Raw genomic sequence first — 20,881 nt, 5'->3', positions numbered from 1 at the left:
TGGGTCAATGCTCAACCACTGAGCCATACCAGCCCGGGCTTCCTTATAGTTCTTTAAAAAAAAAATTTTTATTGATTTTTTTTTTTAGAAAAAAGAGATAGAAAAGTAGATGTAAGAGAGAAACATTGATCAGCTGCCTCCTGCAAAACCCCTACTGGGGATCAAACCCACAACCCAGGCATGTGCCCTGACCAGAAATTGAACCAGGACCTCTCAGACCATGGGACAACACTCAGTCCACTGAGCCACACCTGCAGGCTCCTTATAGTTCTTTTATATCTCTTTCAATACCATTGCATAACAAATATTGAACAAATAACTTTGCTGCACATGTAACCAGTCCAATAGAAATAATGCTTCATATTAATAGATGGTATGTTTTATATCTCAAAATTATTTTATATACATGATTCACTCACTAGATCTCCAAATATTAAGTAGAAAAGTACATTATTACAGCCACTGTACAAATTGTACAGTGTATGAATATAAATATGCATTGTGCATTATCTCTCAGACAAATAAAGGAATCAAGGCTCAAATAGCTCAAAATAACTTTTCCAAGTTAGACCAGCTAGTTAATGAACGCCCTGAGTTTAGGTACCAGCTCTTGATATTTCTACTGTATCAGCTGTCTCACTTAATCAGTCTGACATACTAAAGTATTTTCAGTTTAAACAAGTTTATACATTTTTCATTTCAGCAAATCATTTGATGATTACCCGTACCGTATATTTTTCCATTCTAATGTTCCATTATCAGAATGGAAAGCATCAAAATATATTAGAGGACAAAAATAGTTGCTGTTCTGATTTTTGATGTTTTACCCTGAAATAATCCTGGCCTTTATAGTATGTCCTGTTTTTAAGATTTTCCTTCTACCTCTCCAGCTTCTGCTTTCCCTTATTTCTCCATTACACTGAGCTACTCAAAAGCTCTCTCACCTAGGTAAGTCTCTGGGAAACTGGGAAAATTTACATTTCATATGATTTGCTAACTCTCAAAAACACAGCTATTTCAGCAAACAAAATCAAGATAGTATTGTCATTAATGAATTCTTCGTCAGGCAACTAGTTTCCCAGGTATGGACAATTGTCTTGAGTATATAATGAAATTATCCCAAAAAGAAGACTGGTTTTAATCCACTGTGATGTTAGAATTAGTAATATCATATGTCATTTATACAAGGAGGAGGAGCAGGAGGAGAAGGAGGAGGAGGAAGAGGGGATGGAGGAGGAGGAAGAGAAGGACTGCTACAACTTTGCCGAAGTTGAAAATCATTACTTTAGGCAACGTGGGAAAAGAAGACCTGGAGTTTATACTAAGGCTGAGCCTGCCTAATTACAAATAAAATCATTTTTCATCATACCTCCAATGAAATAAAGTTGCAAACAAGACAATATTTATGTATTTAGCAAATCTGAGCCACAGAAATAAATGACTCAGTATAATACTGAATATTTGATCAGAAAAAGTAGGGCATTCCTGCAAAATTGAAGGGTTTAAGTGATATGAGTATTAAGTAAAAATTAATTATTTTAGTTCAGAAGCTTCAGAGTATACTCTATAACTATATTGTGCCGTTTATAGAAATCTATTGGATTTGTAGAAGTTCAAATCAGAGCCATTTCAATCAGAGCCATTCTGTCACACAGACACTTTCAGGTGGATCTCTTTTCAGCCACCCTGAAGTTGCTTTTGACAGTAAATAATAAAAAGGACAAATATCTAGCCTCCTAGTATAAGGACAAGTTAAATTTAACAGTAGAATTACATTCCACAGCTTGAAAAGCAGAAACTATAATGGTGTATGCTATATATGCAGCAAAGTATAGTGATGAAGAGCATGAATTCTGGAGTCATGGTACTTGGGTTTCAGCTCCAACATCTCAGTATTAACTCTGTGATCTTCATGGGGTTACTCAACCCATCTTATTTATATGTAAAATAAGGGTAGAGTAGTTATATGTAAAATAGGGGTAGAGTAGTTATATGTAAAATAAGGGTAGAGTATTATCTTCCTCACAGGGTTGTTTTGAATGTTAAGATAATCTGTGTAACATATTTGTCGTAGAAAGCTTTTACTAAGTGTTAGTTATCACCATCATCGAAAGAAAACAAGACTGACAAGTTTAAACAATTTGAAATAGTTTTGCCTCTGTGGAAAAATATGTTGGGAATGATCTCTCTTCACAGAATATTGGAAACAGAAAGGAGAACTTAAAATCCTGTAATCCACACTAACCCAACACCCATGTCCCATTTCTTACATGAGTAAACTAAAGCTCAGGGAGATGACATGAGTTGTTTGATATCACACAGCGGGCTGGTAGTATACCTAGAAGTGGAATGCAGGGCTCCTGACTCTGTTTTTGTCTCTTTTCACTGTATTACCATAGTCACCACAACCTCTTTCCCAACTTTTAATGATTTTGTTCAAAGGAATGTGGGGCTGTGGCACAGAGGACGTAAGAACAATAGATGTAACTATTGATTGAGTTTAATGATTTCAACATGAAGGATTTAGGTAAGCTATCTACAGATTAGTGACACTGAAGATTAAACACCAATACATGTGATCAAGAAGGAGATTTAGACTCCTATTCCTGGGGTGCCTTTAAAACTAAGGCATCGTCTTCATTTACATTTTGTATCACTTCTTATGGAATAGGCAATGGTTATTTGTGGGATGACTTGAGCAATCCTACCTAGAGCTAGATACCATTGAAGTGCCTTCCATGATCAAGATAATGTTCACTTTGGACATTTACTCAGAGGATCTTACCTAATTCTGTCAACTTCCAGGGAAAAGGTTTTATTTAGCAAGTCTTTCTAGAATCAATAAACTTTAAGTACAGATTGCTTTTCTCACCTTATACTTAGCCTACTACTGCTACAATTTAAGATCATGTTGGTCAGCATCATATATCTTTTTTTATTAATATGTTTTTATTGATTTTTTTTAAAGAGAGAGAGATAGAAACATCAATGTGAGAAACATTAATCGGCTGCCTCCTGCTCACCCACTACTGGGGATCGAGCCCAAAATCCAGGCATATGCCCTGACCGGGAATTGAACCAGGGACCTCCTGGTGCATAGGTCAACTCTCAACCACTGAGCCATACCAGCCGGGCTTCCTTATAGTTCTTTAAAAAAAAGTTTTTATTGATTTTTTTAGAAAAAAGAGATAGAAATGTAGATGTAAGAGAGAAACATTGATCAGCTGCCACCTGCACGCCCCCTACTGGGAATTGAGCCTGAAACCCGGGCATGTGCCCTGACCGGGAATTGAACCAGGACCTGTCAGTCCTTGGGACAATGCTCAATCCACTGAGCCACACCAGCCAGGCAACATCATATGTCTTAATGTCTTTAATGCATATTAAGCTACCGCCTTAATATTTTACTTTTTGAAGCTATCTCATGTGTCCTGTTTTTTATGAGGGTTGTAAGCCACAGTTGCCTAGATCAGTTCTAATAACGAAGAATCAAAATAATTAACTTATAATCTATGGAATTAATTTGCCAACTTTCTAAATATAAGACATTTTGATTTTTTATTTTAGGATCAAATTAGTCTTTGTGCAAATGAAATATTTACCATTTTGGTATCTAAGTAAATTAACCCAGCCTATACTATGATAAATAAATGTCTTAATGGTGTGATATAGATAGATAGATAGATAGATGATAGATAGATAGATAGATAGATAGATAGATAGATAGATAGATAGATAGATAGATCGATGATAGACAGAGATATGGATATAGATACAGATATGTAAGTGTTTTTTATTGTGTATGTAAACCTATTTGTGTTAATTTCTGCAAGTTTATGAAACTTCACAGTACACTCTTTTATCTTAAAAGCTAGTCAACTTGGCTAGTAAGTTTCATGACATCAATTTGCTGATGTCATCATGTTTGAATTGGTTAAAGGGAAGGGGAAAGAACTACCATTTATAGAACACCTACCAGGTGCCAGGCAGTGTGCACAAACTGTCTTCGCGAAGCGATCCTAGTGTTAGTAGCCCCAGCCAAAAAAGACGAAAGGTTGCTGGAAAGCATCTTCTAGACATGAGCCATTTTATATATTGCCGGTGGATGTATATTGGTATAGTCATTTGGGAATTGAATTGGCAGTATCTGTTTAAACAAATAGTGCACATACTTGTTGCCCCAGCAATACCACTTCTTTGTGGGATTTTAGAGAAATAATCACGTTGCACAAGAATGCTCAGTACAGCATATGAAAACCCAGAAACAAGTTAAACTTTGATAAATAAGGTATAAAACACATTTTATGGAACATTATGTATTAATTTAAAATAATAAATTAAGACACATCTACTCTATGACACCAGAGATATTGTTTGGTTCACATTGCAGAATAATAAAAGCAACAAATATTATTGTTTATACACATATATATTCATGTAAACATACACCTGATGATGATAGCTACTTTTGGGTAAAGGATTTGGATGCAGGAAGGATGGTTAAGGGAAGGTCTTTGACTTCATGGGGGAAGAACTGTATAAAATTTTATTTTGGAATATGTTCATGTGCTATTGCATAACCCTTTTTCCCTCTTACCTCTCAGAACCTGCTCCTGTTGGATCTGAGGGCCAAAGCCACCTGAACTTGATTGTATTTGTAACCATTTCCCCAAACTGAAGAACACATACCTGTTTGGTCTATTCTCAAAATTCTCTGCATTTGTCAAGCAATTTTCCTCAGCTACCAACAGGAAATCTGGAAACACATTCAAAGGCTTCCTTGTAACATTAAGCTTGCATTATTGCTCTTGATGTAACAGGGAGCGGGGAATGAAAACGTTACAGGCTGAACCAAAGGGAACTCAAAAGAAAAATCACAGTGTGCAGAACTTTTGGCAGTTTGAGTAAATGCGTGGTCCCGTTTTAAGCACAGCATTTTACACCTGCATTATAGCTGTACTTCCATATGAGTCTGTCAGGGTTTCCTCTGTAAGTCCGTATTCTGATTTTAATAGCCTCCTTGGTCTAAAAATATACTTTTATTGTTATGGGAATATATCTTGGAGTTATGTCAGTTGGTTGTAAATTATAATAATGCTTTGAACTCTTTGCACACTAATAAAGCCATGCATCGTTGCTGATTTGAGAATAAATCAAGAATGCCAAGATAATCAATAGAATGACTTTTATCTACTCATTATTAAAATCATACTCTCACTTTTATGGATCGTTTTTAAACATTAGAACCTACTCTTTGAAATTAAACCAGAAGCAGACTAGACAAAGCATAATTAAGTGTCAGCTTGAAGGAATCTAAAGTCTTAGTTGAATTTATTTTTTTCAATATGTTTTCATTGATTTTTTTTTTTTTTAGAGAGAGATAGAAACTTCGATAAAAGAGAGACATTGATTGGTTGCCTCCTACACACCCCCTACTGGAAATCAAGCCCACAACCAGGGCATGTGCCCTGGCCAGGAACTGAACCAGTGACCTCTTGGTGCATAGAACAACGCTCAATCCACTGAGCCACACCAGTCGGGTTTAGTTGAGTTTTCAAATGGAGTTTCCTATATTGTTTTGAGAATTTTTACATTTAACGTTTTTATTGATGCATTTTGCATCTTGTTAATTGCAGACATATTACACATTGGGCTGTATATTAGTCAAGTCCTCAAAAAAGAAAAAAAAAAAAAAGGGATCCAATGTAGAAAAGTACAAGGAGAATGCACTATCATGAAAGCAATCTCTAAATGATTTTCTTATTAGGTTACTTGCAAAGCTGACAAAGGAATCCAGTAATGTGCTCTTTGGATAGCTGGACATCATCTAGGAAAACATAAAATAACATTCTTATTTCTGATAAATTGAGTTAGTATAAAAATAAAGAAAATAATACCTCAAGAACATAAGACATTCAAATGGCACTGCTCGGTGACAATGTCTAAACCCGCTTTTGGTTTATCTCAACAGGAACTCCATTCTCCAACTCTGAAAATATCTACTTGTGCCCCAAGCACTCTACACATAACCCCAAGTACTGAACAGGTAAAATATTTTATAGATTATATTTTATTATTTCTTTTTATGTAAGCTTTGCTCACATGTGTAAACAATCTTTAGGCCCTCATAAGGCTTTATACATTCAAAGATGTCAGGAACACAAAACTAGAAAGGTTATTCTCATTCAGCATCAGCTCAGCCTATCAAAGAATGTAAGACAAGTGCTGAAATAATTGCTGTGAACTGATATTTTTAGTTTCATTGTCTACTCAATCTGATTGCTTTTAGTTTGAGTGCAGTTTATTCTTAGCCAAGGATCTCCTTGTGATTATGTATATTTTAAGGGTTCTTGATTTGAGCACAAATGAAGTAACACAGATTTTGGATTGATTGAGGCTCTAACTGTGTGAGTGATAGTACTATTAATTTACATTCAGAGAGAATAACTTACAGGATCAGAACTACCCTTTCACAAAGTTCACACTTTAAAAGATACACGAGAGTCTAGATTCCTTAGTATTTGTGACCTAATAATCTCACTTTTAAGATTATTCTTGAGCCTAAGCATTGTATCTTCAAAAGGCACTATAACAATAATTAAATGCCATATTATCAAATATGTGTTTAATGAGCTCATCACCATATCTCAAAAAGTAAATTCTAAGAACATAAAATATAAAACATCCAAAGTTTGTTACTACATAGGAAGAGAGTATAAAGTATATGGGATTTGGAGGATGAGAGAGAGAAAGATATTGCTCTAAGAAAACAGGCCTGCCCAGATGAGGTTTCAGGGTGTGAACTTGGACAGTACAGGGACAAATGGACAAAAATTGGTCATTAGAACTAGGATAGAGTAAGGAAAAGGTGGTATTATGTAGAACAAATAAGATTATCAAAGAAAGGTTTGCATACCTTGTCCTAATTTAACCTAACCTAGAGCTAGGTCAGTTAGAGTCATGCATTTATTCAGCAAGCATTTGCTTAGTGCTGAGTATGGACCAAATATTGCACAAAGATTAATTAGATCCCATCATTATTCTTAAAGAGCTCACAGACTAGCATGAGTCACATATATGACAAAACATAAGAAAGTGAGGTAAAGGCTACAATGAATGAAAAAATGGAATCCTATGGGACCACCAAGATAGAATTACCTCAGAAAAGTAAGTCCACTTAAATCACAGTGCTGTTCCCTATACTCAAATCCAGTCATAAAATTGCATTAACTGGTATTTATCATAATAAAAGAGCATCAAAATTGAGTTTACTGTATATTTCATTTCGGACAATAAAAATGTGTTTATTGTACAATTCTGACACTATAAAAAAATATAAAGAAGAAAAAATAAAACTCACTCATAATCCTCTCCCCTACCCAGAGATACTACTCTTAACATTTTGATTTTTTCTTCCAGTCCAAAAAAAAAATGGCGAACATATCCTATATACAGTTTTGTATTTTCATTTTTCACTTAACCTTACATAATATTATGAACTTTTGTCATGTAAATTTTTATTACTCAAGATGGTTAATTTTTTTTTATCCTCACCGGAGGACATTTTTTCATTTTTTGTTCAGATAGAGTGGGAGGGAGAGAGGAAGAGAGAGAGAGAGACAGAGAGAGAAATATCCATGTGAGAGAGAGACATCGAGTTGTTGCCACCCACACGACTCCAACTGGGGCCGGTGACAAACTGCAACCAAAGTACATGCCCTTAGCAGGAACCAAACCTGGACTGCAGGCCGACACTCTAACCACTGAGTCAAACCGGCTAGGGCAAGATGGTTATTTTGATGGCTACATATTTTCACCTATATATAATTATTTAATCTTTCCCTTATCCATAGAAAAGTGCTCCTTCTACTGCACCCTATCAGCATAATTATTTTATAATTTTCTCTAGTTAAAATATGGTGTTCTTTTGTTATGTTCATTTGATTCCTAGTTTGGTTAAATACTTTTTGTTATTTAATAACCATGTGCTTTTTTATTATAAATGTTCATGCCATTTGCTCATTTTTCTATTAGTGTGAACATTTTTTCTTATTGAGGTATAATAACTCATTGTTTCAATAATATCAACACTTTTCCATAACAAGTTTGCAAATGACTTTGTTTTAGTGTTTTGTCTCCCGTTTAATGTTATTTATGGCCCTCCCCACCACTACACTGAAGATTTAAATGTTTAAGTATACATACATACACACATTTTTTCTCTTTCTATCTTTTTCCATTTTAAAATATTTTTAAAATACATTTTTCTTTATTTTTTAGAGAGAGAGAGAGAAACATTGATGTGAGAGAGAAATATCGATCAGCAGCCTCCTGCATGCCCCCTACTGGAGATCAAGCCCGCAATCCGGTCATGTGCCCTGACAGGGAATCCAACTGGGACCTCTCAGACCATGGGACGATGCTCAATCCACTGAGCCATACCAGCCGGGCTCTTTCCATTTTTTAAAATATAGGATATCATTTTCAAATAGAAGATCTAATTAATAAATATTATGCCATATTTTACTAATCATGTGTAAGCATTTACTGTGATAAAACTATTTTGAAACTTCTCATCAAATATAATTTAGGATGTGTAATGAATTTACCATGAAATGAATATAGTAGAAATACCCAGCACAGTGCTGAGCACATAAACATGCTTTCATATATGTTTTGAGACTGAAATGAACTAAAACACTAATTCAGATGTCATCATGTATGCAAGTGGCTGAAAACTTTACATTTTACCCTGCAAATTGCTTTCCATTATTATTGATATCTCCAAAGTCACTAAATAACCATAATTATGTACATTTTTTATCTTTTCTTTGCAGGAACTCCATTCTCCAGCAGTAAAAGTCACTACATATCCACAGACCACTATTAGGAGATATATAGTACAAAATCCTGAACAGGTAATCCATCTCACACAAAATCTTGTCCCAACCTTTTAATTCCTTAGAAGTTGATAGCTTAAACAAGAATTGTGAGTCATTTACCATATCTCTAAAATCAGATTGTTGGACTTTCTTCTGATTATAAAGTTAATTCCTAGTCAACATAATTCTAGATAACCGTGTGCCCATACATTCTGACTCAGAGCTGCAACAGCTCCAAGCAGCATGGAAATCCTTGGGTTAGAAAGCTTTCTACTTCTATAGCCCCACCCCTCCTGTGCTACAAAGGATTTCTGTGCACTTTGAATCAAAGAAAAACAGGGACAAAGTTCTTTCATAGGCTTCACATAAAAACTATCAGTTGTTACATCAGGGGTTGGAGTCTTTAGTCTAGTTAGATATGCCACTGAGATACAAGTTAGGAAGAAGAAAATGAAAAGTGCCTTCAAAAGTGTCCCCATGCCTTTGTTGCATATGGTATATGAACTTTTGTTCTTATCAATGAACTCTTTTGAAAATTACATAATTATATATTCTACTAAAATATATAACCTTATATTTTACAAGCTATTACTGTCTAATTTTGAGGATAAAATTAAGAAAACTACTCCCCCCCATACACATACAGTAATAAGCCTTCTTCAAGCACCACGCACACGCGGACATGCACACGCACACACGTGCACACACAGGGCCCTTCTTTAGCTGCAACATGAGGTTCTTCTGTGGAGTTATAAGGACAGAAGTTTCACAAGTAGAAACAGTGCGCCCCAGATAATAACACAACAGTTCTTTGCTTTGCTTTTTATTACAGGAAATAACCCTTCCCTTTCTCATGAAATACATTTGATCTTTTGCTGCAGCTGTGGAAAGCAAAGGGTTAAATTAGGGCAACATATTTGGGATTATTCTAGGTGGATGAGGAAGACACGCTGTTCTTCTGCTTTAATCACTCTCCCCTCTTCTTCCTCTATGTATTTACAATCATTTTCTTATGTCTCTTTAGCTTGGGAGGCTGTTAATTGTGTGTGTGTGTGTGTGTGTGTGTGTGTGTGTGTGTTGGGGGTTCTTGTTTCAGGAATTTGCTTGAGTTTTCATATATCTATGTAAATATCAAAAGAATATGATTACAGTAAAGCAGCTGCTTGCTCCTTCTTTTGCAGAATCAAATGTTTAAGCAACAAATCTGAAAACTGTGAGGGGGAGGAGGCCATGAGGAGGGCCTAGAAGATGAGTGTGCCTCTTTCTCACGCAGACTGGAGCACATGCATATTAGGATGCATATTTTATTTGATAACCCTGGCTTTCAAATAACTAATTCTAGATAGTATTTTTTTCATAATGTGAGAATTGCTGTGTTTGCCTAGGATATGTCCACAGAGAGATTTAAAATATCAAATCATTTGAATTCCAACCAACTTTGCTAGCAATTCTTATATGCCTTAGGATGAATTATTTAGTTAATGGAGAAAGAGAAGAATTAATATTTATTGCAAATACACTCTGTTCTAGGCAATTTCCATATTTTATTCCATTTAATCCTAAAAAGGCGAGAAAACAAGCACAGAGAAATTAGAATTGTGTATGCAAGTGTATAACATATTTGTAACACTGCACCTGCTTATTATTAAGGCTATGTTCAACTACAAAGAAGCAAATTGTTTCTTTGGCAGAAGATCCAATAGAGGTTAAAGAAAAATAATCATTGTAATGCTTTTAATTTTTTCCATTATTGAGGAGTAAAACAAATTTCAATCTGGTGCTTTGTAAACAAAAATAATATAACCAGTTTTACAGAGCAGCTTGAAAATCCTGTCTAGATATATTCTCCATTTTATTTATCTAAGTATATGCCTTTTTGTTTGTTCTTTTAAATTTACCCAGGAGAAGATTCTGCCTTAATTACAATGTTATCTTCTTTCACCTCCCAGTTTGTCTAATCTTTACTTGTCCTCCCTGTAATTAAACTACCATTCCACTTCTCTCATTATGATCTCTTTCAGCCTCTGTTAAGCCTTCATTTTTGGTTGTTCCTGACCTTCTTTATTGTCATTTTAGTCAAAGGATTTATGCATGATGGTATATAACTTGACCCACAAATGAGACACATATTTTTGTTGCTTTAAGTAGACAGCCCAATTGATATTAATCAGTTTCATTAATTTTCTAATATGGAGCTCCTGCTCTGGAGAGGGCAATGTACAGCCTTCAAATTAAAAAAAAAAGGAAATAAAACTTGATTCCTAAACCAAAGCAGCTTACAATTCCTCTCAGGAAGGGAAATAAGATATAGCCACAGATATTTATGTAAACTGCATGGTGAGGTGTGTGATAGATGCCATGAGAGAAATACAGATGAAGTCTTATTGAAGTTTAGAGGTTGGAGGTGACATTTGTTTGTGGAGAATCAGAGAAGGATTTATGTGGTATTTAAGGCATTTTTTGCAATTAACATCGTTATCTGTATCATTTTACTAATGAGGAAATGAAAGCTTAAATAAGTGTGACTTGCTCAGGTTTCTGACTCCAAATCTATCGCTCTTCATCTTTTCTGACATATTTTCTGGGAGTAGTTTTGACAAGATTTAATAACATATATGGGGTTAAAAGAAGAACAGTCAAGTACGATCATAAGCTTTTCAGTTTTACATTTTGGGAGTATGGTAGCCCAATTAAAAGTTCAAAGAAGTTAGGGGGAGAAGAACCTGAGTTAGGAAGAGGGGAGATTTGTATTTGTTTGAACCAGCAGCATTTGAGGTGCATAGAAGGGATGATGCCCAACAGGCAGTTAAAAATGACTTGGGGAAAGTTCACATTTGAGATAGAGACCATGGTAGTTATTTCTCTTAAAATTATTATTGTAGCTGTGGGAATGGGTGAGATAACTAAGGGGTAATGAAGAGGATTGATGTTAGAACCTTGAGAAATTCCTACTTTAAGGGAACAGAGGATCTGCCACAGAAGGATATGAAGACAGAGTAACTAAAGCAAATTCAGAAAGGCAGTGGTCAACTGTCTGAAATGACAAAAGGGCTAAGGAGAATGATGTTTGAGAATGGAGTTTGACCATTAAGAAAGCAGTGATGAAATCTGAGAGAGGATTTTTGGTATACCTTTGGAGGCAAAATCCAGATGTAAAAAGTTAATGGGTGAATATATCAAGAAGCAGTGGAGGAAGTAAGTGAGGATTATTCTTTTAAAAAAGGTATTGGTCAAAAGAAGAAGAGATGGGATAATAACTAAAGGAGAAAACAGAATTTTGGAAATTAGAGAGATTTGTAAACAGGGAACGAGCCAGAAACAAGGAAGAATAAAGAAGCATCAGAGAATGAAGACAATTGGGATGAGATTCCGAAAGAGACACGAGGGGATAGGATTCCAGGTACAGATAGAGAAGTGATTACAGGAAAATAAAAGAGTATGTCTTTCTTTATAATGAGATGGAAGGAGCAGAAATTAAAGAGATTTTTTGAAATGGGGAGGAAAATGAAGGAATCTCACTGAATAGATTATATCTTGGTTTTCTTAAGTAAGGGAAATGAGGGAACATGAGTGTAGAGGATTGAGGAAAATTAAAATATTTTTATTGATTTTAGAGAGAGAGGTGGGGAGAGGGAGAGAGAGATAGAGACATGGATGAGAGAGAACATCGATTGGCCGCCTCCTGCATGCCCCACACTGGGAATCAGGCCCACAACCTGGGTGTGTGCCCTGACCAGGAATCGAACCAGCAACTTCTTGGTGCATAGGTCGATGCTCAACCACTGAGCCACACTGCCATGCGAAAATTAAAATATTTTTAACAATAATTATAGAGAATATGTTGGATACAAATATGACCATGAAGGTTGGGAGGACCTCTTCTTACATTTGGATAACTTAAATTTGTGCTGAGCCAAATCAGCTTATCTTTCTTTTTTTCCTCCAACAAGGTTTCATGGCCTTGGAACAGTAAAGTAGATGTTGGAGATTATGGACCTTGTTAGACGTGAGAACTATCACCAGAGGTCCTAAAAGTAACAATTATAATTATATGATCAGCCATCTTTGAAAACACCTGTTAATTTTCAGGGTGGATCTGGCACCAATTGAAATGTACAGATAGAAAAAAGTAAGCTGCCAAAATAGTAAAAAAGTCCAGTAGCTCATTTTTGAGAAATCTATGACTTCTTTTTTAATTTATTTTGCTAACCTGTTTTACTAAGAATGGTTTGTTCATAGTACCTTTTGGTTTAACTTCTAGATTTTGGGAAAATAATAGTCCCCTAAATTTGAAAGTATTTTTTCAGTAAGTCATTTAAAATAATGTCCCACACTTATTTCAGGGAGAATCAACACTACCACTACCTAAACCATTTTTCTTCTTAAAAATAATGGTTCGAGCCCTGGCCGGTTTGGCTCAGCGGTTATAGCGTTGGCCTGTGGTCCAGAGAGGCGTGGGTTCAGTTCCCGCTAAAGGCATGTACCTTGGTTGCAGTTTGTCCCCAGCCCTGGTTGGTTTGTGTGGGTGCAGCCGCTTGATGTATCCCTTTTACGTCAATCTCTCTCTCTCTCTCTCTCTCTCTCTCTCTCTCTCTCTCTCTCTGTCTCTCTCTCTCTATCTCTCCCACTCTATCTGAACAAAAAATGGAAAAATGTCCTCGGGTGAGGATAAAAAAAAATAATAAAATAAAATAAAATGCGGAAAAAAATAATAATGGTTCAGCATTTACAGTAAACTTTAGTTCACAGAGAAGAACATTTCATTCTTTTTGTTAAATTTGTTTTTCCCCTCTTGGAAAATATGTATATCCTTAAGATAAAGGTTTAATTTATCTCTTCTCATCCAATCACCTGTTCATTTGCTATGTGGTATTCAAGACAGATAATAATTAGTCTACTTTAGTATATGTTTAAACTTAGTATCCTAGAAAATTTCTAACAAGAATTCTCAGAAATTATTTTAAATCAGTATGGATCTTAAAAATTATATTACTATATTATTAAAAACTATGTCATTTATACATTAAAATTATGGGTGAATGGGACTTTAAACTATATTATTTTGCTTGATATAAAGTATCCTGCATTACTATCCCTATGATAAGGAAACTGAGCCTCACAGAAGGAAAATGACTTGCCTAAGTTTCCACAGCAAGTATGTGGTATAGGCAAAACTGAATACAGGTTTAATGACCCCATAATTTTTTCTATTACACTTGCTGGTACTAATTTTAGTCATCAAATTCAATGGATTTATAGTAGCCCAAATTCAATCCACTTTGCAATTCTCGCCTGTTGAGTACTCTAAATCATTTATACCTTCAGTCACCTTCCCACTGCTTCTCTTTTGTTTATATATATTTTATTAAATTTAATGGGGTAACATTGGTTAATATGATTATATAGATTTCAAGTGTACATTTCTGTGATGTATGGTCTGTATAGTGTATTCTGTTCTCTTGGTTTTATGACTTTTTTTTTCTGATTCTCGTATCTCTTAAGACTTTTCTAGTTCTTTATTTGATCTTCACATGCCTTTTCAACAATGACATGGTTTACTAGAACATATAAGCATATGATTCTGAAATCTAGAACTGTAGCCATAAGATCCTCATTCATTTCCAGACATGTTTTCAGCTGTGTACTGGACATCTATACCTGAATGCCCACCTACACATTTTTGTAAAAGAATCTCTTTGCTAGTTCTTTGCAATAAGTTGACACATGTCTAAGCGACTACTATGTACTATATACCTTGCTAAGTGCTATGAGAAATAAAAGTATGAATCAGACCTGGATTCTTATCTGAAGCACATAAAAGTTAATATGTCTTAACATTTTTTCTTTTTCTTTTTGGCATCACTGTTCATATAATACATTCCTCATGTTCAAGATCTCAGAGTCATCTTTGAAAAGTATTGTCCTTAATGATTTAGGATAATCTGCTAGTTGTCCTCCTCGTGTGTACTCTCTCCATTCTCCAATTACTCTTCCTGAAGTTCACCTCGCATCCTCTTTCAAAGCATTCAAAGGCTTCCCACTGCTTGCAGAACCAAGCTCCATCTGACAAGTATGTCCATACATACAACTTATACTTTTCCAACGTTGACGTCTTGACTTATTTTGTTTCCTTCACTTGGAATACTGTTTCCTTCCATATTCTCATATCCAAAGCATACCTTAATCTTCTCTCAAATGCCATCTGATTCAAGTAACATACCCAACCATTGCTAGATAAAACTCAGTTTTAGTATCTTCTGAATTCCATTCCATTGTTATTTCTCTGTATCTCTTACACTTGCAGCTTTCTACCTTGTATTGCATATATTTATGTGTATATATCATATAGAGCAGTGATTCATAAAGTTTTCTGTAAAGGGCTGTATAGTAAATAGATTGGATTTTGCTGGCCACATAGGGTCTCTGTCCTGCCTTTTATTTACAGACCTTTAATATCTAAATACCATTCTTAGCTTGAGGATGTCACAAAAACAGGCTGCTGGCTATAGCTTGATAAACCCTGATAAATATTCAATGTTCCTATTAATAATCTAAGTTCAATTCATGCTTTATAAAATTGAGCAAAGTATATCATGCATAGTAACATCTTCAACATGTTACATGATTGCGGATACCTACCAAAGAGCCTATTTCCCTCCAAGAAACAGAAATATAAAATATCTTCAAGGGGGATTTATCTAAAAATATCCATATTTACATTCAATAATTCATCAGTTACTCAAATGTAATCACTTTTGTGCTTTTTCACCTAGGTTTCCCAGGAACATTTAGTTAATGTACCCTTTATTCAAATGTGAATATAAGTACATAGCTTTGGGTTCAAGGGTGTCCTGGATTCTCAACAACCAGAGTTTTAGTTCTGTTGTTCTAAGGTATTTTACAATAGTAGACGAAAAAAAAATATTAGAATCTTTTGTTGGTTTTGAAGTGGTTCTAAACACATTAACTGGTAACAGGCTTGGCCAATCCCTTTCTAAACTGTTTCCCTGTATCCCAAAATCAGGGCAGTGCAATTTTGGGTTTGGAACAAAACAACTCCAATTTCCCCTCTACAAATTAAAGACTCATGAAAACCAAAAGAAGGGAAAGGAATATAGTACACATTACATTTATTTCACACTCTCGGTCTGATTCTTATTAGTTCTTCCCTGGCTTCTTTCAGATCTTGTCACCAGCCTTTACTTCATTGGATGGCATCTTCTAAGATAATACTACGTCAATTTAGTTGATTATATGGAGATACAGTGGCTCTTAAAACCTCTTCTCCAATATCAGTATTCAAAACACATGTTGTAGCCTTAGCTTTGATTTTAATCGTAAGTAAGAATGGTACACTTCAAGGGTACCCAAATTGACTTCCAGGAAAAAAAAATGATTTAATATAGTTCTACCTACTTTATGGCTCAGTGGTACTGAATTATATTTATTCTGCAATTCTCCAATAATACTTTTTTATAGAGAAAAACCTGCTATTGAACCCAGTTTAAATGAGGTTGACCTCATGCCTGTCTACCTCAGAGAAAACTCATTATATCTTGCCTTAGGAACCAAAGCAAATGATCTTTCCTACTCTCTTCTAATTTCCCCCAAAACACTGTATTAGGCCTAGTTAAATGTAGCAGGAGAGATCCAGATTTTCCTGTTTGAGAAAATATTCCTATTTATGACTATTTCCTTAAATCTCTCAGACCTTATTGGAATATCATTCCACTGTTCTCCTAAAGTCTGCCACTGCCTCAGAGTATATTAGAGACTGGATATTTGCTTAAGTTACCATTTCCCTGAAAAGGTACCTTTCAAAGCACAACACAGTTTTTACTTTCTTTATAGGAACCACTGTCTCCGTTCCTAAGAGGAGGCCATTTCTTCCCAGGAAACAATGTTATTTATGAAAAAACAATAAGAAAAGTGGAGAAGCTAAATACGGATCAGGTATGTAAATTTTTTTTAAGACTTATTTTGTGAGTGTACACTTTTGAACTATTAATATTTTAGTAGAGCTAAAGTGATATTTAAATGTCAAGTGCTAGGCAAGACCACTGAGTCATAATAATATCTTAGTATGTCTACAGCTCTTCATAGCATCATTAACACTTTCTTTTTAATTTTTTTTTTCTTTATTGATTTTTAGAGAGAGAGGAAGGGAGAGGGAGAGAGAGAGAGAAACATCAATGAGAGAGAACATCAATTGGCCACCTCCTGCATGCCCCCCACTGGGGATTAGGCCCACAACCTGGGCATGTGCCCTGACCGGGAATCAAACCAGTGACCTCTTGGTGCATGGGACAACACTCAACCACTGCGCCACACCGGCCAGGCCCATCCTTAACACTTTCATATCCATTTTCTCATGTGAAGTATTATTGTCCCTGTTATACTTAACGGGAAGCTGAAGTAAAGATCTATCAACTTGCATAGAAAATTAATGATAGAATCTGAACTTAATACAGATAGCCCATGCTTTGTACATTTCTTTTAAACTGGTCTCACAAAAAAAATCATAATTTAAAACATTATAATTTTATCATAATTCATCTAATACCAAATAAAATGCTAAATGAATATATATGAGCAGACACAGAAAATACTGTATACTGTGATAGATCTAGAGAAGTGAAGCTTCACGTGACATTTTAAAAGTTCCGTTAAGCTTAATTGAGAGACCAGGTCAGGGTACAAAACTCAGCCGGAGGATGGTAATTCCATAGCATCTAGAGCCCCTGTGCATAAAAGCAGAGTCATTACCATCACCAGCAGAGGTTTCCACAGAATCTGCTTAGTGGATTCAAGCATGTCCAGCCCAGACAAAGCCTGGGAGTCATCTTTTGGATATTCTTGAACTAGTCAGTGTATCCGTTTCTTAGAGTTGCTGTAACCAAGTACCAAACTCTAGGTGGTTTAAAACAACAGAAATGTATTGTCTCACAGTTCTGAAGGTCAGAATGAGTAAATCACCATGTTTTCAGGGCCATGCTCCCTTTGGAGCACTCAGGAAGAAACTCTTCCATGCCTATCGCTTCGTTTCTGGTGGCCTTCAAGTGTTCCTACTCTTGTAGATGCATAACTTTAGTACTTCATTTTTTTTTAAAAAAATTTATTGTCGAAAGTATTACAGATGTAACCCTGTTTTTCCCCATTGACCCCTTCTTCCCATTCCCACCCCTCTCCTGCCTTCCCCACACTAATGTCTGTGTCCATTGATTGTGCATGTATGCATAAAAGTTTTTTGGTTCATTTCTTCCCACCTCCTCACTCCCCATTCCTCTGAAGTCTGTCAGTCAGCTCCCTACTTCCATGTCTCTGATCTAATTTGGTCGACAGCTTATTTTGTTTATTATGTTCCACATCCTTCATCTTTAAATGGCATCTTTTCTGTGTGTCTTCGCGTGGTTTTCCCTGTGTGCATGTCTGTCTCTGTGTGCAGAATCCCCCTTTATATGAAGCACTTGTCATGTTGGATTAGGACCCATCATACTGACCACACTTTAACTTGATTATACCTCTGTTTTCTAACTAGGTCACATTCTGAGGTGCTGGGTGTTAAAACTTTAACATATCTGTTTGGGGGCAGGGAACACAATTCAACCTAAAACAAGCAATTAAATAATACTGAATGCATTTGATCACAATCATTTCTTTTCATTTACAAGTAACACACTAAAATATACTGAAGTTTCCTTTTTAATTTTCTTGGCATGAGAACACATCTTATTTTTATGAGCATTTATGGGCAATTGTTACTGGATTTATAAGAACTAATGAATATTACTCTAAATGTTGCCCAAGAAAAAAGAAATAGAGTAAACTCTCAGAATTATAAACATCCAAATCTTTAAGATTCTGGACTACTTGGAAAGCTGGATATAGTCTGAAGGGGACAGTGCAGATATCTTCAGAGGAACAACAAAGTATTTCTGAACATTATGATATCAAATAGAAAAATTTTTATCAAATATGTCATTTCTTCAAGGGGCATTTTTCTCAAGCTATCAACTTATATAATTTTTTCTTTATCCAACTGGACTGCTGAAAACAATAAGTTGGGCACATTTTAATTTATTTTTTAAGTATGTTTTCACTGTTTTTTTTTAGAAATACGGGAAGGGAGAGAGAGATAGAAACATCAATGGGAGACATTGAATAGCTGCCTCCTGCACGTCCCCTGCTGGGGATCAAACCCTCAACCCAGACATGTGCTCTGACCTGGAATCGAACCAGGACCTCTCAGTTTACGGGACGATGCTCAATCCACTGAGCCACTCCAGCTAGGCAAGTTCGATGCATTTTAACAGCGAGGAATGTTTGAGGCGCATCATTTCATTCTGCTTCCAACTTCTTGTTTCAAAGAGAATAAAGAGATTTTCTAAATCTGGTCTCTAGAGGAAATTATTGAATATCCTGTACAGTATCACTGTTTTGCATCCGGAACAATTAAAGAAGAGCCCCTTTAAGAGAACACTGCTGCTACTTACTATTAACTTAAATATTTACATTTCTATTTCTACTTTTCTTTGGAACTGCTATGGAGATTGCCCATGGTAAAAGGAGCCATGAATATAGAACAAACTACAAGTGTTTTGATGTAGTTGAGTTTCCCCAGTGAGAGAAGTACAGTAGAATGAGCTGGATAAAGTCAGAGTGTGGACAGACCTGTTTAATGTGACATGAGACTACTTCAAATGAGACTAGCTCTTAGGAGATGGGACTTATCCAAAAAAGGGATCTTTGCTGTGGAAGACTGGTAAAATGGTGCCAGTTGCAAGCTATTATCCAATTCATATTAATTAAACTCTGTGTTTCTTCTCTGTCAAAAAAGACAAAATATATGATAAATCAGAAGTGTTTGATCTCTTGTATGTTAAAAATTCAGTGGGGAGGGGTGGGGAGGATGGTGTCAATGGGGGGAAAAGGAGAAACATCTGTAACAAAAATAAATAAATAAACAAATAAAGATGAAGACTTGAAAGAAAAAAAAATCAACATCATGAGTCATTAAGGAAATGTAAATAAAAATCACAATGACAGTAAAAAAAAATTCAGCTTGAATTGGAAACTGAAAACTTGCTTAAGGCTGCAGTGTTTCTAATGAGTGGGTCAGAGCCCGAAAGGTTCAGGAAAACCTCAAGGTACCCCAAAGGGAGACACTGTTACAATTCTACTCAGCAGGCAACTGATACTTTAATAAAGGAAGATGAGTGAGAAATGGGTTATGTGTTCTTTATTATTTTATATTGATATGTCCTTTTTTAAAATTTTTGTCTTTATTGCTGAAAGTATTACAGATGTCCCCTCTATTTTCCCCCATGGACTTCCTCCTCCCCACCTTCACCACACCGTTGTCTGTATCCATCGGTCGTGTATATATGCATATAAGTTCTTTGGTCTATTTCTTCCTGTCCTCCCCTAGTCCCTTCCCTCTGAGGCTTGTCAGTCTGTTCCCTACTTCCATGTCTCTAGATCTATTTTGTTCATCAGCTTATTTTGTTCATGGTATTCCACAAATAAGTGAGATCATGTGGAACTTGTCTTTCTCTGATTGGTTTATTTCACTCAGCATAATACTCTTCAGGTCCCTCCATGTCCTCTCAAATGACATTAATCATTTAATGAACAATTAAATGAACAATGAGGTATCACCTCACACCTGTCAGAATGGCCGCCATCAACAAATCATCAAACAAGTGTTGGCGAGGGTGTGGAGAAAAGGGGACTCTAGTACACTGCTGGTGGGAATGCAGACTGGTGCAGCCACTATGGAAAACATATGGTGTTACCTCAAAAAATTAAAAATTGAACTTCCATTTGACCCAGTGATCCCACTTCTAGGAATATATCCTAAAAAGCTTGATATGTCCTTTTGAAGTGTGATCTAACTTGTTTTTTTAAGAAACACATATTTCTTCAGGGGAAATTTTTTTCAGCGCTGTACGAGCTCCCCACTGAGTGAAAGTTTTCCCAGACTTTCACTCTGACTTCAT

General features: G+C 35.7%; 1 protein-coding gene across 1 annotated transcript in view; it reads left to right on the top strand.

Moving 5' to 3' along the window:
* The window catches only part of POF1B (POF1B actin binding protein), a 71,121-nt gene that overhangs the window by 10,176 nt on the left and 40,064 nt on the right, over positions 1-20,881 (top strand). The window contains exons 3-5 of the mRNA XM_036270810.1: positions 5,972-6,046; positions 8,838-8,918; positions 16,734-16,835. Coding sequence (XP_036126703.1) covers positions 5,972-6,046; positions 8,838-8,918; positions 16,734-16,835 — 258 coding nt within the window. The remainder of the gene's footprint in view (positions 1-5,971; positions 6,047-8,837; positions 8,919-16,733; positions 16,836-20,881) is intronic.

The sequence above is a fragment of the Molossus molossus genome, unplaced genomic scaffold, assembly GCF_014108415.1.
Source record: "Molossus molossus isolate mMolMol1 unplaced genomic scaffold, mMolMol1.p scaffold_m16_p_2, whole genome shotgun sequence".
Classification (NCBI taxonomy): domain Eukaryota; kingdom Metazoa; phylum Chordata; class Mammalia; order Chiroptera; family Molossidae; genus Molossus; species Molossus molossus.
The sequence above is the reverse complement of the archived record's forward strand: the minus strand, read 5'-3'. Positions and strand labels throughout refer to the sequence as shown.